This window comes from Drosophila kikkawai, chromosome 2R, assembly GCF_030179895.1.
Source record: "Drosophila kikkawai strain 14028-0561.14 chromosome 2R, DkikHiC1v2, whole genome shotgun sequence".
Lineage (NCBI taxonomy): Eukaryota > Metazoa > Arthropoda > Insecta > Diptera > Drosophilidae > Drosophila > Drosophila kikkawai.
In genome coordinates this window covers 9361017-9380274 of record NC_091729.1, presented here as the reverse complement: position 1 = coordinate 9380274, position 19258 = coordinate 9361017, and the positions used below count along the sequence as shown (strand labels likewise).

The window sequence follows — 19258 nt, the reverse complement described above, 5'->3', positions numbered from 1 at the left end:
AAACTCTTATTTCATATATATGTCATGATCCCTGAGAAATAGGGAAGGACCTTAGATGAAGAAAATATAAAAAAGAAAGTTTCATTATTTTACATTTTTTTCCAATTCGCGTTTCCCAATCAGAAAAACATCAGTGTTTATAAACCGTGCCGGATACGAACTCCAATCAGACAATATTCAATTTTGCGATATTTAAACTTTATTTTGTAATTATTAAAAGAGACTGAATTCTCTTAACCAAAACTCTTAACTTAATCTAAATTAAACTATTGGCTATTCAAGACCTTTTTACGTCTCCCTGACAAGTCAAAGGCAGGCTCCAAACCAAGAATGTGGTTTTTCTGATTCACTGGCTCATAGTTAATCGTAAAGACTTCGAAAAATGTAATGGAGAAAACATTTTGCCGTTAAAATATAATCTATTGGCTCAACCTTTTAAAGAGAACCGAGCTCTTTGTTTGAGAATTAACCTATTCTCATGCATTTTCATAGCGCTGCTTCATCATCTTCTTGATGTAGGATTTATAGTCGTTGCCCGGAATCATGCTTCCCGCTTTGTTCCCCAGACCCACATTGTTGGTGCGCCCCTCAGCCTGCGAACAAAATAATAATTAAAACTATTTACATTGTGAATTTGGTTGTGTTTGTTTACCTCTATGATCTGTGTGCGACCCTGGTTCTTCCTTCCCAAGCCCTGGCCCTCTGACCAGCCCATCTTCTGCAGCAGGCGACTGCCCACATTGCTGGAGCTGATGGGCATGGCGGGAGCCGGTCCCGAGTTGTCCTTCTGCCTCGTCTGCAGGGTCTTGATCTCCTGCTCAAAGCGCTCTCTGCTTCGATTTGGGGGCGGGGGATCGCTCTCTCCGTACTTAAGCCTACGCTCCTTGGCACGATCACGATAGCTGAGAGAGAAGTAATTATTCAGACAAGCTGTAGTGCTTTCGCAATATGAAAATGGCACTTACGACAGGCCCTCGTCAACGACGGCGCCTCCTGAGCTTTGGTTGAGCTTGGCCAAGTTTTCCTTGTGCAAATTGGACATCTTTAAATGCTTTTGAAGGATGTCCAGCGATTGGAAGGCACGTTTGCAGAGCTGACAAGTTAACTTCTGAAAGTCCACGTAGTCCGATTCATCGACACTTCCAGTTCCAGCTACCATCGAACCCTGCGCGTTCTGCAAGTTGCCAGCAGCTTCCTCCTCGGAGTCCGATCCTCCGCCGTACGCATTTACAATCTTGTTGGTGCCGGGCGGTCCCGCCTGTGACATATAGTCGGTGAGCTTGGCCCTCTCCTTCTTTTCCAGGATGGAGAAGCCCAGGTCAGCATAGCCTCCCTGAGAGCCCCGCGAGGTGCTGGGACCGTCGTTGCCCGAGAGTATGGGCTGTGGCGTGGCCACCACAGTGTAGTCTTTCTTCTGATTGAGCTGCTTGGCCCACTTTTCCATGTCCTTCACTATCTTCTTGGCCACCTTGACCTTGTCGTGTTTGTTGCCGCCGCCCTCCTTGTCCTTCTCCTTCTCCTTCGCCTTTTTGGCCTCCTCCTCCTTCTGCTCGGCGTCCACCAGGACTTCCTGAAGAGCTGCCTGCGTGGAGGCAGGGGTGGCCAGGACGTAGGTGCTCCTCTTCTGGTCCCAGTACAGATACGCCCCCGTTTCGTTGTTGTAGTAGTACTGCGAGTGGGCGTCGTAGTAGAGCCCTGTGGTGCGGTCGTAGTAGTAGCCCGAGGTCTCATCGTACTGATACTGCGATACATCGGGAGTGGCTGCAAAAAGAGGGGATTGTTAGGGAATACGGCGTTCATGCTTCTGTTTCCACTTACGGTACGTCTTTCCGTCGTTCCCCCTGGGAGCTGCACTTATGGCTTGGGCAGCGAAGGAGGCCTTTACCTCAGCGGCTGCTTGGGCCGCGGCTGCGGCCGCCGCTGTGATCGTGGTCTCTATGCTGCTCATCTTCTTCTGCTTGCGCTGTATGGCCGAAAGGGCCACAGCAGCCCCTGAATTGGCCTCCGTCAATTGCGGATCCCTGCTCTTCTTGCCGTGTATCTCGGCCGTGTAAAAGTCCGTGTAGTATTGGACGTAGTGAGCCTGCTCCGCGGGATTCGAGGCGTACAACGAGGCACTGTATTCGGCGAGGCGTGGCACATCCGCCAGGGTGTAGTTGCCCCCAAGACCCGAGGGTGACACCACGGCAGCATCTCTACTCAGGTGGCTTTCTTCGCTGGCCTTGGTGGCTGCTTTGCTTGCATCTTTGGACCCTGTCTGGAGTTCCTCTGCGTCAATGCAATATGTGATGGCAACTGCAACAAATAGACAAATAAGGCAAACAAATAAATGAAAAACTATGCGACCTACCAGGCCGGTCATCCAGCGTGAGGGGTGGATTTAGTGCCATCAGGCCGTTATGGACATTCATCGAGTCGATGAGCGTGTCGAAGTGAAGGTAACAAATGCCTCGAGATGCCTGAGTCAGGGTGTCCCGACTTATTAGGACCTTGCTGATCGTCTTTGTCAGGTCTGGCAAGTACTGCTGGAGGGCGGTGAGCACGCCCTCTTCGTTTGTCAACGCGTCCAGGTTGCGCAGCATGATCTCTGCAAGTGGAGGGATTATTGTAATGTGTCTGTATGCCTTTGTTGGGTCCTTGTTGCTATACTTTTGGTGAGGATGCTGCTGACTTCATCCACGCCCTCGCTACCGCCAACGCTTTCGGCCTCCTCTCGGGAGGTTTTGCACACGAAGCAGTAGCACCTAAATTTGAAGTTGCACACGCCGCACTGGAATGGGAAAGTCAGGCGGCTATCAACACGAACTGAATTGGAATTAACATGAAAGTGGGTCCCACCTTGCTGCAGTTCCAGTCCTGGATGCGTGTGTGGCTGTACTGCATGGTCAACCGATGATCGCCCAACTTGAGAATGCCCTGGAGCAGCAGACATGGAAATAAGAGAGGGGAAAGCGAGGATTAGAATTCGGGAAGGCAGTTTCATTTTTTACACTCTACACAGTCACCAGATTGCTTCTGTGTTTCGTAACGCGAAGTTGTTGCAGCCGACGATCTCCTAAAGGATCTTTCCCAAGGCACTAATATGAAATAAGTGTTTCTAGGTTATAGATTTCGAGGGGAAAATTGAAAAACAAGCAAACTGAGAAACACATCGTTTCGCGATCATTGCCCAGGGAAGATCCTTGGCTGCTGGCTGATAGATCAAAGGATTCAAGGGGATTCCCTGTTCGCTGGATACCTGAGTAATCTCCATCCATTGCTTCGCCTCTTCAACGGTGGTAAACTCGACAAACGCTATACCGCGTGATGAATCTAAATTATCGGATAGAAGCAGATACAAAATGGTTTCGTCAAAAAATGTTGAATGTTTCGATAGGTTTGTAACATTTGTTTTGTTTTTTGGGAATTTTTTGTTTTTGTTTTCATTTCTGTGGCCGGGTTAAATTCGTTTGCTACACAAGTAAGTGGTCTCCGCTGGCTCTGAGCCGCCATATGCCCTTTTCCGGTCAGTGTACTTACTTCTTTGCTGCTGAGGCATCGCGGCGGTGTCGGGGCAAAAGCGTTTGCCATGCTTCCGAATAATCCGAATGCAGGCCGGCTCCATATTCATTTTAATCAGTTCACTCATAATCTGAAAGGAGTATCCTCTATATTGCAAGGGTAACTGTGCTTGGTACATGGACTTACATCTGCCCTGGTTATTTCCATGGTGAGTCCCAGTATAATAATTATGTTGAGGGGCTCTTGGGCATTCCCGTTCTTGTTTCTGCGCATCTGTCCCTCGTCCATGTCCTCTTCGGACGAGCCTCTTCTGTGTCGATCTTGGTGCCGATCTTGATTTCGCTCATGATTCCATGAATCCTGATCTCGGTCGTGCTCCCAATCCCGCTCTCGTTCCCGATTATTCCCCACGCCGCCGTTGTTGTTCGGGCGACTGTCTCTGGGACGACTAAGAGAGAAGCGGTTTGTCAGGATTGCCTGTGCAATTGTTTTCATCTGCTTACCTCATCCGCTCGTGGCTCCTGTCCCTGTCATCGTGCTCGTTCGAATAATTCCTATTCCAGGGTCTCCGCGGCTCCCTGTCTTGAAACCGTTCCGACCTCTCCATGGAATTGCGTTCGCGGGTCTCGAAGTCCCTCCATCGCTGGTCGTTGTCAAAGTTCTCATGATGATCCCGACCTCTGTCGTTGTCCCTGCTGTTGTTCCTATGGTTGCGATTTTGTTCAAAGTTATCCTCTCGCCGAAATTGACGATTATTGAAGTTATTCCTTGGATTGTAGTTGCGCTCGTCATCCCTGTAGTCCTCGTTGATCAGGTTGTGATATAAGTCAGGGTCTCCTCCTCCTCCACCTCCCCCGCGTCCTCCGCGCTCGTCGTGCCTGAAGGCGGGACTCCGACTCCGAGAACGAGAATTGCGATGTCTAAATCCCCCGCCGCCGCCACCTCCTCCGCCAAATCCACGATTGCGCTCACTGGGAATAATATTGGGATTAAGAATATATGTGTAGGCTATGGAGCTGGTATTATTTTTACCGTGACCGAGACCGGGATCTACTGAAACGGGAGCGGGATCTGTTGTAGTAGGCGGTGCTATTGCCGCCCCTTCCCCCACTGCCGTCGTTGCCACTGCCCCCCGAGTAGCTGCGTCGATTACGCGAGTCCATAACCGACTTTTGCTTGTTTATCCGTAAACGCGCCACACATATATATCTAGTCGGACTTTATCTAGGGCTCTTAAAACCCAACAACTAGCTAATTATGTTTATTAAAACCCCGGTATCTTTATGTCGGACCGTATCTTTTTTTTCTCAAGAATACTGGTCCTCATGGCAGTCACCGCGAATGATATGATATCGATAAACGCAGAACTAGAGATGATACATGCAAGCGAGCGTTTTAAAAATTAATTATAAATGTTTAATAAAATTAATTACTAATAATTTAATTTAAAAAATAGACAATATTTACAATAGCTCAATGTCTAAGCGCTTTTATTAATTATATAATGTATAATATATTTTGATTCAACTAAAATGAAAAACATTATAACATATATGTTATAAATATATTTTTAGTGTGAAATATATTTTTATTTAAAATCGCTTAACAAACACTTAAAATACAGATACAAAGAAGAACAAATTAAACTATAAACGTTCTCGGAAAACCCAACAAATTAATCGTCCATCTCTAATAACAACCGACTAGTGCTGAGAACACTTAAAATTCCGCAACTTCACAACACTGTCGTACAGCGTGTCTGGGGAAAAACCAACTTATATTGTTTTGTATCGATCTAAACTTAGACTTCCCCCTAAATCGTCGGACAACAAAGGCAGCTTATCGGCCAGCGATTGGATCACCCGAGCAGTAAAATAACTGGCAAAAACGATGAAGAAAGTTTTATTAACAAAGTCGCAGCACATCCAGGCAGTCGCTAGCGCAGATCTATCCTCCAAGCAAGCAGCGCCTGTCCGGGTAATTGCGATGCCCATGGCTCAGTTGAGCACTGCCTACATGCAACGCAAGTCCTTCCAGTCCATTTACGAGGATATCTTCAAATTACTCATGCGGATTCCCGATAAAGCTCTCCAGCAACGTGTGATCGACGCGATTAATGGCCATGGTAGCGTTGATAAGACTACTATCTCCCATCAAGGTAAACAGTGCTCTTGTGGAGCCCAAAAAGTGGATGCATCCACGCAAACAGAGACGGAAACGGAGACCAGGACCTCTCAAAGTGACACAATCAAGAATGTGGCCATGAAAAACGAGGAAAAGCCTGCGATAAAGCATGAATCAGTCGATTCCAAGGCGTCCGTAACCTCCAGTGAACACAGTCCGACTCCCCCTCCCATTGCGTCACCCAGTCAGCCCGTCAAAGTGGCCAAGAAACGGGGAAGAAAGCGAAACACCTGCGTGCCACAGGTGGTAAAGAGGTCGGCGGCTGAAATGGCACTGCAGGAGCGCGATGAGAAACAGCTCACACCCGTGGTTACCAAGCGAAAAAAACAGGAGTTTAATGTGAGTGCAACGAAATATGAATTAATAGTGCTTAAAATAAATAAGTCCTGTTGTTTTAGACTGATACAGAAATAGCAAAAATATCCTGCTAAAAAATGTAAATAAATCCTTAAAAATAAACGCATTTTTTTCAGAGCTCGGCAAACATAAACCGTCCCCCAAAAGCAACACAAGAGCGTCGTGACTCGGACTGCTCGGACTTTTCTTTAGATGACCACGAGCTTAACCGGGTGGAAGACTATATAAATAATGGTACGAGTAGAGACAAGATCGTACAGATAATGGCCGATGTATTTAAAAAGGCGCAAATTAGGTCGGAGGTGGGATTACTGTGAGTAATTTTATATATTTTGCAAAGACCTTGAGCATTATTTTGACTTTTAAATATAATCAAATGACTTCACCCTTTCAGACCCATCCACGATGACATACTGCGCAATGACAATTATGGAGTGAGGCGTCAGATTTTTGCGTGTAGCCACGCCAACTTGGACATCAATGAACTACTGACCTCCGATGGCGAAGATTGTCTTGAGCTTGCGTTGACGAACGAAACTGATCCAGAGATCACATCGCTCCTTTTGGCAGCTGGTTGCCTGACTGACCACGTCTACGAGAACTCCAACACAGCCCTCCACTTGGCGGTGATTAACAACATAAACATTGAGTCTATTAGAATACTAATGCGCAGGGTCGATCTGAATCTCCTATTGGAGACCAACGATGACGGTTATACAGCTCTGCACCTGGCGGTACGACAGAATCAGTTCCTTATTGCCGAGGCAATTTTCGATATAATCGACGAGCGGGACTTGGGGAAAGCGATCTACCACAGAGCAACTGAGATGCCAGGCTCCGGTGAAAGTGACGAAAAGGCCTTTGCCAAGTACTATGATCGTGCCTGCGATCGACTGGAGGCGAACAGACACAAGTTGAAGAACCGCCGGCTCAAAGCAAACGTGATCAACTCAACAGAGGCTAGGGCGGGGAATACGCCTCTTTTCTATGCCGTCGAGGGCGAGCAAGGTAGGAGAGGCAAAGAGTTTGTCATTAGATTAAATCCCCTGTGTTTGTTTGTATTAATATTTACGATTCAATTTATTTTATCTTATCTTATTAACAGAACACTTTTGTTATTTCCTGCTCGCCCACCTGGCCGATCCGGACGAGGAGAACTTGAGCGGGTATTCCCCGAAATCGTTCCACTACGAATACGCACGCATTTTGCGCATCAACTTGAAGGTTTCTCGGGTCATGGACAAAGTGACTGCCATTTTAAATTCTTGACATTAAAATTGTTTCATTTAATTGTAAATACATATTATGGATTTCTCGGCGCAGTTAATTCACCCCAGTTTAAGTCAAAATTGGTTTCCTTGAGCTTGGCCAAATTCATGGGCTGCAGCGATGGAGGCAATGGTCCCGTCTGAGGATGCGATTTCCAGGGCCATTTCTTGGCTTTATTTTTCTTTTTACGGATAGCTGACTTCTTTTGCTTAATAACTAAAATGATACCAAGTTACAAGTATTGAAATATTGCTAATTCCAAAATCTCACCTATTTTTTGCAACTCCATTAATTCCTTCTCACTGTAATGACAATAGTTGCAATACAGCTCGAACTTGCAGTATCCATTAAAATATCGTTTACATGGCTTTTTCAGGCGCTCCGCTTCCAGAATCCTTTTGGGATCTACATTTGTATGTGAATTTAACATTTAAATCTCTGAATATATGAATCTAAATGGTGCATTTACCGTCGAATCTCCGCATATAATTGGCCCTTGCAATTGTGTGGGCAATGCCATTATTGTGAAGTTTTCGTACGTTCAAGTCGTTTTTCATGAAACAGCAACAATAATCGCAGTAGTAACTTTTGCCACCCATTGCTAAACAAAAAAAGTAAACAAAACAAAAGAGATGACAATCAAGGTTGTTATTGAGCGATAGGACTTTGTTAATTATCGATAAGCACACATGAAATGTCGAAGAATTTATTAGTGATCAAAAATTTATATTCTCAATTAATTAGTTATCCTAACAATTGTATAGTTTGGCTTTTTAAGGTGTCATCCACATATATATGTAGCAAACAAATTATTTCATTATAGTTTTTTCTAATATTTCGCCAAACTATCGGAACCGCGGGTTTATTGACCTTGAAGCGAATCGGATCGCCCACCACTATCTGAGTGTGCAGATTTTTTGCAACACTGCCCTTCGCGGTGAATGACAAATCGGCTTTGTCGGCATTTTTTCGGGAACGAGCGCAGTTTAACACCCCAAACACAAAATCATGGAGCCCTCGCTGGATAACTTCAAGCTGAGCTGCGAGCTACTGGGCCACAGCATGGACGTGCGAGCGGTGGCCGTGGCAGGCAGCGTCCCGGACGGCGGAGGTCAGATCATTGTGTCTGGCTCGCGGGACAAAAGTGCGAAGCTCTGGCGGCCAAGCGGGTGAGTTCGGTGCAGGGCTTAGTGGTCCTCAGCCGCTATTAAAGGCATTCATTATCCAGAAACGAGTATTTGGAGAGCCTGACGCTGCAGGACCACAAGAACTTCATCTCGTACATCTACTTCCTGGAGTCTGAGCAGTGGATCTGCACGGCCAGCAACGACGCCACCATTTGCATTTACAAGCAAGAAAACGGTTTTGTGCCCTTGCTGACCCTAAAGGGGCACACTTCTACGGTCTGCGCTTTGGCCGGTGCACTGCAGCCACGCAGCCTGATCAGCGGCAGTTGGGACAAGACGGCCAGGGTGTGGAACATCAGCGAGACGGGTGAGGTTACCTTCATTGCGCTGGAGGGCCATGAGGCGGCCGTTTGGGCCGTAACTACGCTGCCGGAACAGCGGAAATACGTGACTGGAGGAGCAGACAAGAACATCTACTACTGGAGCGAGAAGGGCGAGAAGCTGAGGCTGCTCAAGGGGCACACGGATTGTGTGCGCAGCCTAATTGGCCTGGAGGCCAACACTCTGCTCTCCTGCGGAAACGACGCCATCATCCGCTTCTGGAACGAGGACGGGGAGTGCGTGCGCCAGCTGAGCGGGCACAGCAACTACATCTACGCGATGGCCAGGAATCAGGCCTTGGGAGATCAGGTTGTGGTGTCCTGTGGCGAGGACAGCACGCTGCGAATGTGGAACGTAATCACCGGCAGCGAACTGGGTGCCCCTATCCTGCATCCAGCGATTTCTGTGTGGTCTGTGGCGTGCCTAAAGAACGGAGACATCGTCACCGGCTGCAGCGATGGTGTGGTGAGGGTCTTCACCCAGGTGCCAGCTCGCCAGGCGGGCGAGGACACACTCAGGGCCTTCGATTTGGCAGTTGCCACTAGGAAGTCTCAGATGACCGAGGAAATTGGGGGTGTCAAGAAAACGGAGTAAGCTATAAGATGAAATACCCATTAGGAGAGGTCTCCTAACGGCACTCTTGCTCCATCAGTCTTCCAGGTCCGGAGGCCCTGCTCTCGAACGGAACCCGTGAGGGGCAAACGAAGATGGTGCGACATCCGGACGGTTCCGTCAAGGCCTACAGCTGGGACATGGGTAACTGGAATCTAATAGGAGATGTGACTGGAGCAACTGGCGGCACACAGGCCAGTTCCGGCAAGAAACTGTACGAGGGCAAGGAGTACGACTTTGTGTTTAATGTGGACATCTCCGATACGGCACCACCTATTAAGCTGCCATACAACCGGGGCGAGGATCCCTGGCAGGCGGCCCAGGCCTTTATCCATCGCCACGAACTCCCTCAGGCTTACCTCGACCAGGTGGCCAACTTTATAGTGAAAAACTCTGAGGGTGCTGCGCCCGTTGTGCAAAGTCAAGCGCCCAGTGGCTACCAGGATCCGTTTACTGGCGGCTCTCGTTACGTTCCCGGCTCGAGCAACACCAACATGCAGAGCGGCGGCAATGTGGATCCCTTCACGGGCTCCTCAAGCTACTCCACGGGCAGCAACAGCAATTCCCAGTCGCGCGTTGACGTGAACTTTGTGCGATCCGGGGACAAGCACTTCCCCGTGAGCAGCTACCGCACCTTTGACACCTGTGATGCTAGCAAAGTTTTGGAGAAAATGAAGTAAGTAGCCGGAGGCTGTACATTTCTTTCGGTTCTTCCTAAGCCTAATGGTTATTTTCCTTTATTTTAAAGAGAATTCAATAACAAACTAACGCCATCCGATGGAAAAGTTGGTGAGGAGGTCCTACTGGCTGTCATCAAACTCACGGAGCCGTCACCAGAACTGGATTTGACCTCGCTCGAAGCCTTGATCATCCTGCTGAAGTGGCCTGCGGCCATGCTCTTTCCGGTGCTGGACATCCTGCGCCTGGCCGTCCGCAACGAGGCCATCTTCAGTGTCTTGAACAACAGCCACAGCTTCCTGGGCATCGTGATTCCTCAGTTAGCCGGATCTGCTGCAAACCAGTTGATGGTTGTGCGATGCCTGGCCAATAGCTTGGGCCACGCTGCCGGACGGCAGCAGGTTGAGAGCCGCCTGCCGCAGATCATCGAGCTCATTGCGGGCATCAGGGCGGGCAGTGCCAACCTCCAGATTGCTGTGGCCACTTTCTACCTAAACGTGACCATAGCACAGACACTGGGAGTGGCCAAGTCGGAGGTGTGCCATCAGGTCACCTCCGGAGTGGTGGAGCTGCTCAAGTGGGCCAAGGACCTGGAAGCCTGCTACCGTTCCATGCAGGCCATCGGCAACCTGACTACCACTCCCTGCGGCCAGGAGACCATCGCCCAGGTAGTGTCCGTGGACTATGTGATGGACAAGCTGAGGGAGCTGTCCAGCACTCCGCAGGGCGAAAACTTTAGCAAGGTGAATTCGGCGGGCAACGCCCTCTTGGCCGCCTTCTAGGATCGGATCTCCGCAGCACACAGGGCACTAACTATCAGTCAAAATTATATTAATGGGAGAGATGTGGAGTTTTTTCTAAATACAAAATATTAACGATATTCCCAATGGTGTTCTATAGCTCCAGCTGGAGCCTGTACCCGCCTGCGGTCGGGATAAAGTGAGTAGTCTTTCCTTTGAGGAGAAGCCTTTAAAGTGACTCAGGTCCAGTGCGCATTCTTGACGTGCCGCGCCAGATTTGAGCTCGTTACGAAGGTCTTTGTGCACTCAGTGCACTGGTAGGGTCTTACTCCAAAGTGGGTCTGCATGTGGCACTCCAGACTGGTTTGGTACTGGAAATCCTTGGGGCACTCGGTGCACTTGTAAGGCCTTTCTCCCGAGTGCGTTCGCATATGCGCCTGAAGGGAGTAGTTTTGGGTATACGAACTGGGACAGAGGGTACACTTGAAGGGGCGCTCTCCCGTGTGCATTCTCATGTGCCGCTTCAGATCCTGGTTGGTTATGAATGCCTTGGGGCAGGCGGAACAGTCGTACGGTCGTTCACCCGTGTGGATCCGGACATGCTCGGTTAGCCCGGAGTGTTTGGCAAAGGATTTGGGACAGTGGGTGCACTTGTACGGACGCTCGCCGGAGTGGGTGCGGAAATGGACCTGCAGGCACTGCCTGTTGATGAACGACTTAGGGCAGAGGGAACAACTGTACGGCTTTTCGCCCGTATGCGTCCGAATGTGAACTTTGAGATACGGTTCACCTGTGAAGGCCTTGGAGCAGTGGGGACAACTGAACGGCTTCTCGCCCGAGTGGGTTCGTATATGCATTTTGAGGTTGTGCTTCACCTTGAAGGCTTTCGGGCATTGCGGACACTGGAACGGTCTCTCCTCGAAATGGGTGCGGATATGGTTCCGGAGGTTATCCTTCACTATACAAGTCTTTGGGCAGTGGGGGCACTGGTACGGCCGCTCGCCCGTGTGGGTGCGCAGATGCACCTTGAGATGATACAGAGCTGTGAAGGCCTTCTGACAGTGGGTGCACTCGAAGGGTCGTTCTCCGGTGTGGGATCGACAGTGCCTGTTAAGGTGAGCAGCCGTTCCGAAAGTCTTGGAGCAGTTTTTACACTTGTGTGGACTGTCGCCGGTGTGACCTCGGATGTGGATTTTGAGCTGAGCCAAGAGCCGGAATCCCTTCGGACAATGGGGACACTTGTGCGGGAGATTCGCATACTTATCCTCATCTTTCTCGCTTTCCTGTGGCTTGTCGACATCATTATGATCCTCCTCATCTTCAAGTAAGTCATCGTCCATCTCCTCGCTTTTCACATGGCAATCAAATTGATCGATTTCGTCGTCTGACTCGGGTTCTTCATCGATGGGTTCGTTTTTTACTTGACACGGGACCAGGTCACTAAATGGATCTGGCTCTTCCTCTGGTACATGTTCCTCCGTGACTTCACTCTCTTCATTATCGATGTACTGGTAAGTATACGTAGCCCCTGATCCTTGTACCTCCTCTTCGAAGAATTCGTTTTTGACAGGATCAACCGATTGGTAAGTGTGAATCCCACCGCTTTCCGGTGAATCCTCCTCTTTCATGATTTCTGTCTTTACTTGTGTTAGGAATCCGTCTGTAGTTGAATCCTCCCCTTCGGCACGCTCAAATTCTTCAATTTCCTTTTTGATGATGACTTGGTTGTTGAACTGTGAACGGGATGCCTGGCCGTCCTTCGGGAATGTGAGTTCCGAACCCTCCATTTCTCCCAGTTTATCCAACTGATTCAAGTAACCGACGTGTAATTTTGTAAGTTTACTAATATATCGGAAAGAGATGCCAAGAAAAAGCTGGCTTGTGTCAACTTTTAATACATTAAACACCAAAACACTCAATTAAATTGGCGATTTCGGTAGATTAATATATATATTTCGTTAAACTGCCATTCAACTAGTGGAAAAAATAGTAAACAAAAACACCTGATTCTTAAAACGCTGTGCTAGAGATGAGAAAACACCGACGCAATAATCGATGTTCTGTTACGATTATCGATGTTTAAAAAAAAATATCGGATTTAATTTCTGTAATTTATTGTTTCTTTCAATGAACCATACGTATTATATTATTTTTTCGACCTATGTAATTGATTACAGATGACAAATCGTTTAATCTTTTAATTTAATTTATTATAAACTTCTGACTAATATAATAAAATTATATACACTAATCTATATGAGATTTGGAATGCTGGGGCTTGTCCGCCGATGAGGAATCCCTCGATGGATGTTGCCGGTTGTTAATTCGATCCAACAGCTCCCCTTTCCATCGCTCCTCGGGAACGCCCTTGGCCCAATCCGGAATCGTGATGTTTGGCAAGGTAATGGTGGACATGGCCTTGAGGATCTGAAATAAGGCAAAACGTTAGTGCATCTTCAGTTTACACAGTTCCTTTTAATTTAGTAACCTGTTCTGTTCGTGTCTTATCTAGCTCCATTTGCAGTTCCCTGGGCCTGGGCTCATTCCACACTTGCCGCTCGATTTCCACATCCGCGGACTCTATTGGTGGCATGTTGGGATCGCCGTGAGTGACTGGGGCCGTCATCAGGTCGATATCTTCGTCGTTATCTGTAGCTGATGCCGCCTCCGGTTCCCCAGAGGCTACCGCGATGTCTGCTCCATCGTTACCCTCATCCATGGCCAATGGTTGGTAGCCATCGTATGCGTCCGAGTCGTCATTTTCGTCATCGCTCTGCATGCCAATTTGAGGATGGTCAATCGCCGGGGTTGGAAACATCTCCTGGCCAGGATCTGTGGGTAATTCCGGTCCTCCCATTGCCGTTTTTGTATATTTTTATTTATTTTCTCGACAATAACAATAATATTAGCGTGACCGTAACTATAAAAAATACCATCACGAGCAGCAATAAATACCAAAAACTACCAATTTATTAAAATACCATTAAAATATAAAATGATAATTTCCAGTTTTTTTTTAAATAAAATTAAAAATACATTTTAACTGTTTGTATGTTATTTTCTAACTAAAAATTCAATCTTACTATTAAATCAATTTATTTTGATATTCGTTTTTCGTTTTAAATAAAATTTTTTTATATAAATATGAAAGAAAATTTAATAAGGTGATTTCCCATACAATATAATCTTCAATCTACTTTTAAATTTGTAAATTATTCATTAAATTTTTAATTTAATGTATTATTTTGTAACCATTATCTTAAGGGGGGATATACATGTAAACCAAAATTTTTGGGCCAAATTTTTTTTTTGCTTTAAAATATAGTTTATTACTTAAAGAATATACTATATAAGTTTCATTATAAAATGCCAACTCTAAGTGCCTCAAATCAAGTATGTACGCAAGGTATACAAGTGTAAACGTGAGCGCATCAAAAACTTTAAACGTCTTTTTCTCAGCTTTAAATTCTTGAATTTTTACCTATGCTCTGGACACGATTCACAAAAAAATATGTAACATATCGGAGTGAATCAAAAATTATTATGATCAGCATGAAATTATCTTCTATTTGAACCTACATGGTTGTTATAAAACTGAGTATTACTATTTTTTAAGAGGGTGGGAAGTGAAAACTGATCACCTGAAAATGGCTTTTTTTCCTTCAAATCAAAATTTAATTTTTTTGTCTTGATTTCCTTTTGGTTTTTTAGGTTCAAATAGAAGATACAGGTGTAATGAATACAAAAAAATTTAGTTTACGGATTTCGGGCAGGAATTACGAGCTCTATCGTGTCCATAGCACGGCAACTCAAAGCTCGAGGCGCTACGGAATATGTTCCATAAATCCGCCATTTTGTAAAATATTGTTTATAACTAATTTTTTTTATCATTTCTGATTCTTCTTTTAAATATATCCAAAGTTTCACGACGATTGCTTGACTATTTCTTATAAAAAAAATTCTCGAAAAATGGCCAAATTTTGACCGCTTACATGTATATCCCCCCTTAAGTAAATTTAATATTAATATTATAAAAATATAATGAGTACTCTTAAGTCACAAAGCTATTTAACTTAAATAAACATTACCAAAAGTAGACCTAAAAAAATAACATGCAACACTTTTGTAAAAAGGAAAATAAACATATACACTTATGGACAAAATAATAGGTGTGAGATTTTTTTCTTTGTTAACGTTTAATTTCTAATTTATTTCTTTATAAATCTTAACAAATCAAGTTTTTTTCATAACTCGTAATATTTGTCTACATTTACAAACTAAAAACAGCTATACAAACTCCCTAATAAAAAAAAAAAACCATTTTATAGTTAAATTCACAAATTTTGCCTGGACAAAATAATAGGTGTAGGATGATTAATTTTCAAATTATATCGATTTTTCAATCAATTTGGTCCTGTTTCAGTTTTAAATCACTAATTGGCAGTCAATAATTGGTATATCCGCCATTATTTTGTAGAATTTTCTCCATTCGTCTTGGCATGGACAATATTAACTTGCGACAAGTTTCAACTAGGATGTTGTACCAAGTTTTTTGGACAATATCCTTAAGTTGACCGATATTTTGGCAAAAAGTCCTTCCAACTTCTCTTTTAAGTTCACCCCAGAGATTCTCAATGGGATTGAGATCCGGGGATTGACTTGGCCACTCAAGAACATCCACCTTTTGCTCCCGGAACCAATCCTTTACAACTCGCGATGAGTGTTTCGGGTCATTATCCTTTTGGAACTTCCATAAAAGTGGCATATTATCCTCGGCATATGGTAGCATTACATCAAACCTACCAGGTAGGATTGCCCGAAGAGTTCCTTTGCTCCGGACGGCAAATTTACAGATGAGGCAAAAGTTTGCATTAGATCATAAGACCTGGTGCGGCCCGCAGGGTGAGAAAAAATGGCATAATATCCTTTGGAGTGACGAAACCAAAATAATTTGTTTGGTAATGACCCTAAAAGGAATGTTGGTCGCCCTAAAGGCAAAAAATTTGACGCCAGGTACACATGTAAAACCGTGAAACATGGAGGTGGTAGCTTAATGGTATGGGGCTGCTTTTCTTGGGATGGTGTTGGTCCGATTCATCGAATCGACGGAATCATGGATAGATTCGTTTATAAAAACTTATTGGAGACAGTAATGCTACCATATGCCGAGGATAATATGCCACTTTTATGGAAGTTCCAAAAGGATAATGACCCGAAACACTCATCGCGAGTTGTAAAGGATTGGTTCCGGGAGCAAAAGGTGGATGTTCTTGAGTGGCCAAGTCAATCCCCGGATCTCAATCCCATTGAGAATCTCTGGGGTGAACTTAAAAGAGAAGTTGGAAGGACTTTTTGCAAAAATATCGGTCAACTTAAGGATATTGTCCAAAAAACTTGGTACAACATCCTAGTTGAAACTTGTCGCAAGTTAATATTGTCCATGCCAAGACGAATGGAGAAAATTCTACAAAATAATGGCGGATATACCAATTATTGACTGCCAATTAGTGATTTAAAACTGAAACAGGACCAAATTGATTGAAAAATCGATATAATTTGAAAATTAATCATCCTACACCTATTATTTTGTCCAGGCGAAATTTGTGAATTTAACTATAAAATGGTTTTTCTTTTTTATTAGAGAGTTTGTATAGCTGTTTTTAGTTTGTAAATGTAGACAAATATTATGAGTTATGAAAAAAACTTGATTTGTTAAGATTTATAAAGCAATAAATTAGAAATTAAACGTTAACAAAGAAAAAAAACTCACACCTATTATTTTGTCCATATGTGTACTTTTATTAATACATATAGCCAGGAGCAGGGGCCGTGGCCGTGCTGCCTGCATCGGGAGCACCGCCCACCTTCTGCAGCGGCACTATCGTAGACTTGATATCCCTATTCGAGGTTTTTCGCAGTTCCGTGGCCGCGTGCTGCAGCTGCATGGTGCACTCGTTGCTGGCTCCGTTCAGGGTGAGGTGCGCGCACTCCTTCTCCAGGAGCATGGCCAAGGCTTCAAGCAGCTCGACGAAGCCCAGGGCCAAGGCAGCCCGCCGAATCCGATTCAGCTCCTTGTAGAAATTCTGCGTCTTGTCCGGCATTTTCTTGGCATGCCGAAGGACTTTCTGGACGTCCGACTGCAGGCTAGCCTGTCGTATCCACACGACACTGCTCTGGGAATAGGAGCGCCGGTCAGCACGCACCGGAAAGCTGGCCGATTCACCTGGGACTAGGTCTTCGGGGAATCCCAGCAACTCCAAGTCACCGACCCACGGTATCACATTAGTGCCCGGCGGGAGTATGTTGAGCATCAGATTCGACTTCTTCTTACTGTCGGTGAATGCATAGATGAACCCGTACCACTTATCCGACACCTGGACTAGGGCTGCCATGTTCTCCATTTTGAGTGCGCCGTGCAGGAGGACGCATAGGTTTTCCCTTTGCTGCTCTGTCTGCGGGCCTGAGGAATGTTTTACGACAATGGTTACATCCGCATCATCGCCACTCTCCTCGGTATCCTTTGGATCCTTGGCGTAAAAGTCCCGAATATCCGTTTCCAGCTTATCCAGCTCGTAGTTCGGATTGCTGGTGTCCAGGTTGAGTTTCGGCGGCTTAGCGGCAGTTGCCAGGCCTCCGGACCGGCGGCTTCCCCCACCCTTCTCCCGCTCCACCTTCGGCAGCACCCAATGGCGGCTCATTGTGGCCGGAGAGCCGATGTCGGAGAGGGCGAGGAATCCGCACACCTCGATCCGTTGATCGATGTGTCGGAGCGTGGGTTGCCGGCCAAAGACCGGCGATGGCTGCTCGTAGGGTGCAGTGGGTGGCCAGAGCAATACGGGCGCCTCCATGCGGAAGTAGCTGCCGCATTTGAGGGTCACCTCCGTGGATTTGTAGCTCGTCTCGCACAGTCGCTCGATCAGCTCAAAAACGGTGGTGCGTCCAAGTTCGCTCTTGTGGCTGGGATTCGGGTTGGGAGTTGGATTGCCCTCAACCGCTTCTGCGTTCTTCGCAGGCTTGGTCATGAAGAGCTGGCCTAGGAATGCACCAGTCAGATATCAATTCGGATGCCCCTTTATAAAGCTAGCGTCCTGGGACTCACCCTTTAGTCCGGCCTTGTCCAGCAGCTGCTGATACACAGCCAGACCCCTGGTGAAGTAGTGGTCGCCATGCAGTCCCAGGCAGATAAAGTTCACGTTGTAGTTGGCCAGCGTTTTCAGCCAGGCAAAGTCTGAGTCTGCATCGTTGCTCGCAATGGCGTCTAGGAATCCGGTGACCGAGGTGCTGCCAAAGCCGAGACCGCAGTCGGTGAACACCACTAGTTGCAGAATGTTCTGGGAGCCCCATGTGGACATTATGGAGACAGACGCCTTGAGCATGCTCATCAGACAGGCCTTGTCCACGGCCTCCACCTTCTTCACCGCCTGCCGGATCTGATCGTAGTCCCTGGTGAAGTCCACCTTCAGCTCCGCTGTGGTTGTGTAGGAGAGCAGGGCCAGGTGCTCCAGCTTGCCTGCAGCCGAGAGATTGTCCAGCAAGTGCTGGATGCCCTTGATGGCTAGCGACTGGTAGGTGTGCTCATTCCTTCCTGGAACGGGACGCAGCATAGAAAGCGATGCATCTAGCGCTATTAAGGTGGGCATTTTGTGCTCTTCAAAAAAATTCAAAATTTTATGTTTATTTTGGTTTCCGGCAACTTTTCTTCTTCTTTCGCTCCAGCTGAAATGCCATTCCCCTTGCGCCACATAAACATTACGTTTCACGCGAATGGACTTTATTGTTGGCGCCAAATTTATGTTTTCAGTTTTGAATTTAAACTACAGCAAATAAAAAATAACTTTAATTAAATCTGTGTTTCAGAATCCAGAATTGTTTATTTCTGGTGCACTCTTAAATAAAGTGTGAAACAACCTGAGCTTAGAAATAACTGTCGACCGTTTCTCGTTGTCTGCAAATAAGTGTCCCTCTCTGACTCTTTACAAAAAGACTCAGAAAGCAACCGTTTCATGGGAATGAGGTCGCTCGCGCTCTGAGCGAAACCGTTCTTTTCTATTCTGTTTTGTTTCGGTTGTTCTAAGACCGTTTTGTCGTGTTCAGTGAAGAAAAAATTCTTTTGCGTATGTATTGGTATACATTCACACGCATAGACAAAAATATTTGAAAATAAAATTAAATTGTTCTATTAATCAAATTGTATTATTTCTTTGCATATGCATTGGTATACATTCACTAGCGTTCGTTTTGCTGATGAAATATATTAATTGCAACAACAACGAAAGTAAATGTGAAGACCGTTTGCGCTGAGTTTTTCGGTCAATCGGTCTTTTGCTGATTCTCTTTGTGCGAGCGTTTCTCGTTCCGCTCTTTACGCACTGCTCATTGAACGACCGAAATTAAAAGAGCTCAACGAAA

The 19258-nt window shown here is 46.0% G+C and overlaps 7 protein-coding genes across 9 annotated transcripts; 2 read left to right on the top strand and 5 right to left on the bottom strand.

Moving 5' to 3' along the window:
- Positions 1-176: 176 nt before the first annotated feature.
- LOC108074435 (RNA-binding protein 5-like) lies at positions 177-4838 on the bottom strand. 2 transcript variants are annotated; one of them, XM_017166473.3, is made up of 12 exons: positions 4534-4838; positions 4005-4472; positions 3688-3949; positions 3520-3631; positions 3239-3312; positions 2839-2916; positions 2650-2770; positions 2351-2587; positions 1819-2295; positions 966-1761; positions 653-902; positions 177-593 (listed from the first exon to the last, which is right to left on the bottom strand). In XM_017166473.3, the coding sequence occupies exons 1-12, from the start codon at positions 4662-4664 to the stop codon at positions 477-479; spliced, it is 3123 nt and encodes a 1040-aa protein (XP_017021962.1). In that variant the 5' UTR covers positions 4665-4838; the 3' UTR covers positions 177-476. The 2 variants fall into 2 exon arrangements, with proteins under 2 accessions (XP_017021962.1, XP_070140816.1); XM_070284715.1 differs by lacking the exons at positions 3239-3312; positions 4005-4472; positions 4534-4838 and having other exon boundaries at positions 3688-3829.
- On the top strand, positions 3695-7384 carry Charon (charon). 2 transcript variants are annotated; one of them, XM_070284716.1, is made up of 5 exons: positions 3695-3709; positions 5307-6024; positions 6159-6355; positions 6437-7050; positions 7148-7384. In XM_070284716.1, the coding sequence occupies exons 2-5, from the start codon at positions 5392-5394 to the stop codon at positions 7309-7311; spliced, it is 1608 nt and encodes a 535-aa protein (XP_070140817.1). In that variant the 5' UTR covers positions 3695-3709; positions 5307-5391; the 3' UTR covers positions 7312-7384. The 2 variants fall into 2 exon arrangements, with proteins under 2 accessions (XP_070140817.1, XP_017021947.1); XM_017166458.3 differs by lacking the exon at positions 3695-3709 and having other exon boundaries at positions 5238-6024.
- Positions 7298-7941, bottom strand: LOC108074427 (zinc finger matrin-type protein 5). The gene is made up of 3 exons (XM_017166460.2): positions 7781-7941; positions 7582-7716; positions 7298-7527 (listed from the first exon to the last, which is right to left on the bottom strand). The coding sequence occupies exons 1-3, from the start codon at positions 7908-7910 to the stop codon at positions 7346-7348; spliced, it is 447 nt and encodes a 148-aa protein (XP_017021949.1). The 5' UTR covers positions 7911-7941; the 3' UTR covers positions 7298-7345.
- Positions 7942-8116: 175 nt separating this feature from the next.
- Positions 8117-10989, top strand: Plap (phospholipase A2 activator protein). Its single transcript, XM_017166457.2, has 4 exons — positions 8117-8480; positions 8540-9409; positions 9472-10107; positions 10180-10989. Exons 1-4 carry the CDS (start codon positions 8320-8322, stop codon positions 10889-10891), a joined length of 2379 nt encoding a protein of 792 aa, XP_017021946.1. The 5' UTR covers positions 8117-8319; the 3' UTR covers positions 10892-10989.
- A 99-nt stretch (positions 10990-11088) lies between these two features.
- On the bottom strand, positions 11089-12827 carry LOC108074426 (zinc finger protein 436-like). Its single transcript, XM_017166459.3, has one exon. The coding sequence runs from the start codon at positions 12634-12636 to the stop codon at positions 11089-11091; it is 1548 nt and encodes a 515-aa protein (XP_017021948.1). The 5' UTR covers positions 12637-12827.
- Positions 12828-13060: 233 nt separating this feature from the next.
- Positions 13061-13770, bottom strand: LOC108074404 (uncharacterized). Its single transcript, XM_017166431.3, has 2 exons — positions 13338-13770; positions 13061-13276 (listed from the first exon to the last, which is right to left on the bottom strand). The coding sequence occupies exons 1-2, from the start codon at positions 13704-13706 to the stop codon at positions 13097-13099; spliced, it is 549 nt and encodes a 182-aa protein (XP_017021920.1). The 5' UTR covers positions 13707-13770; the 3' UTR covers positions 13061-13096.
- A 2854-nt stretch (positions 13771-16624) lies between these two features.
- Positions 16625-18717, bottom strand: IntS14 (integrator complex subunit 14). Its single transcript, XM_017166490.3, has 2 exons — positions 17949-18717; positions 16625-17882 (listed from the first exon to the last, which is right to left on the bottom strand). Exons 1-2 carry the CDS (start codon positions 18487-18489, stop codon positions 16651-16653), a joined length of 1773 nt encoding a protein of 590 aa, XP_017021979.1. The 5' UTR covers positions 18490-18717; the 3' UTR covers positions 16625-16650.
- Positions 18718-19258: the final 541 nt, after the last annotated feature.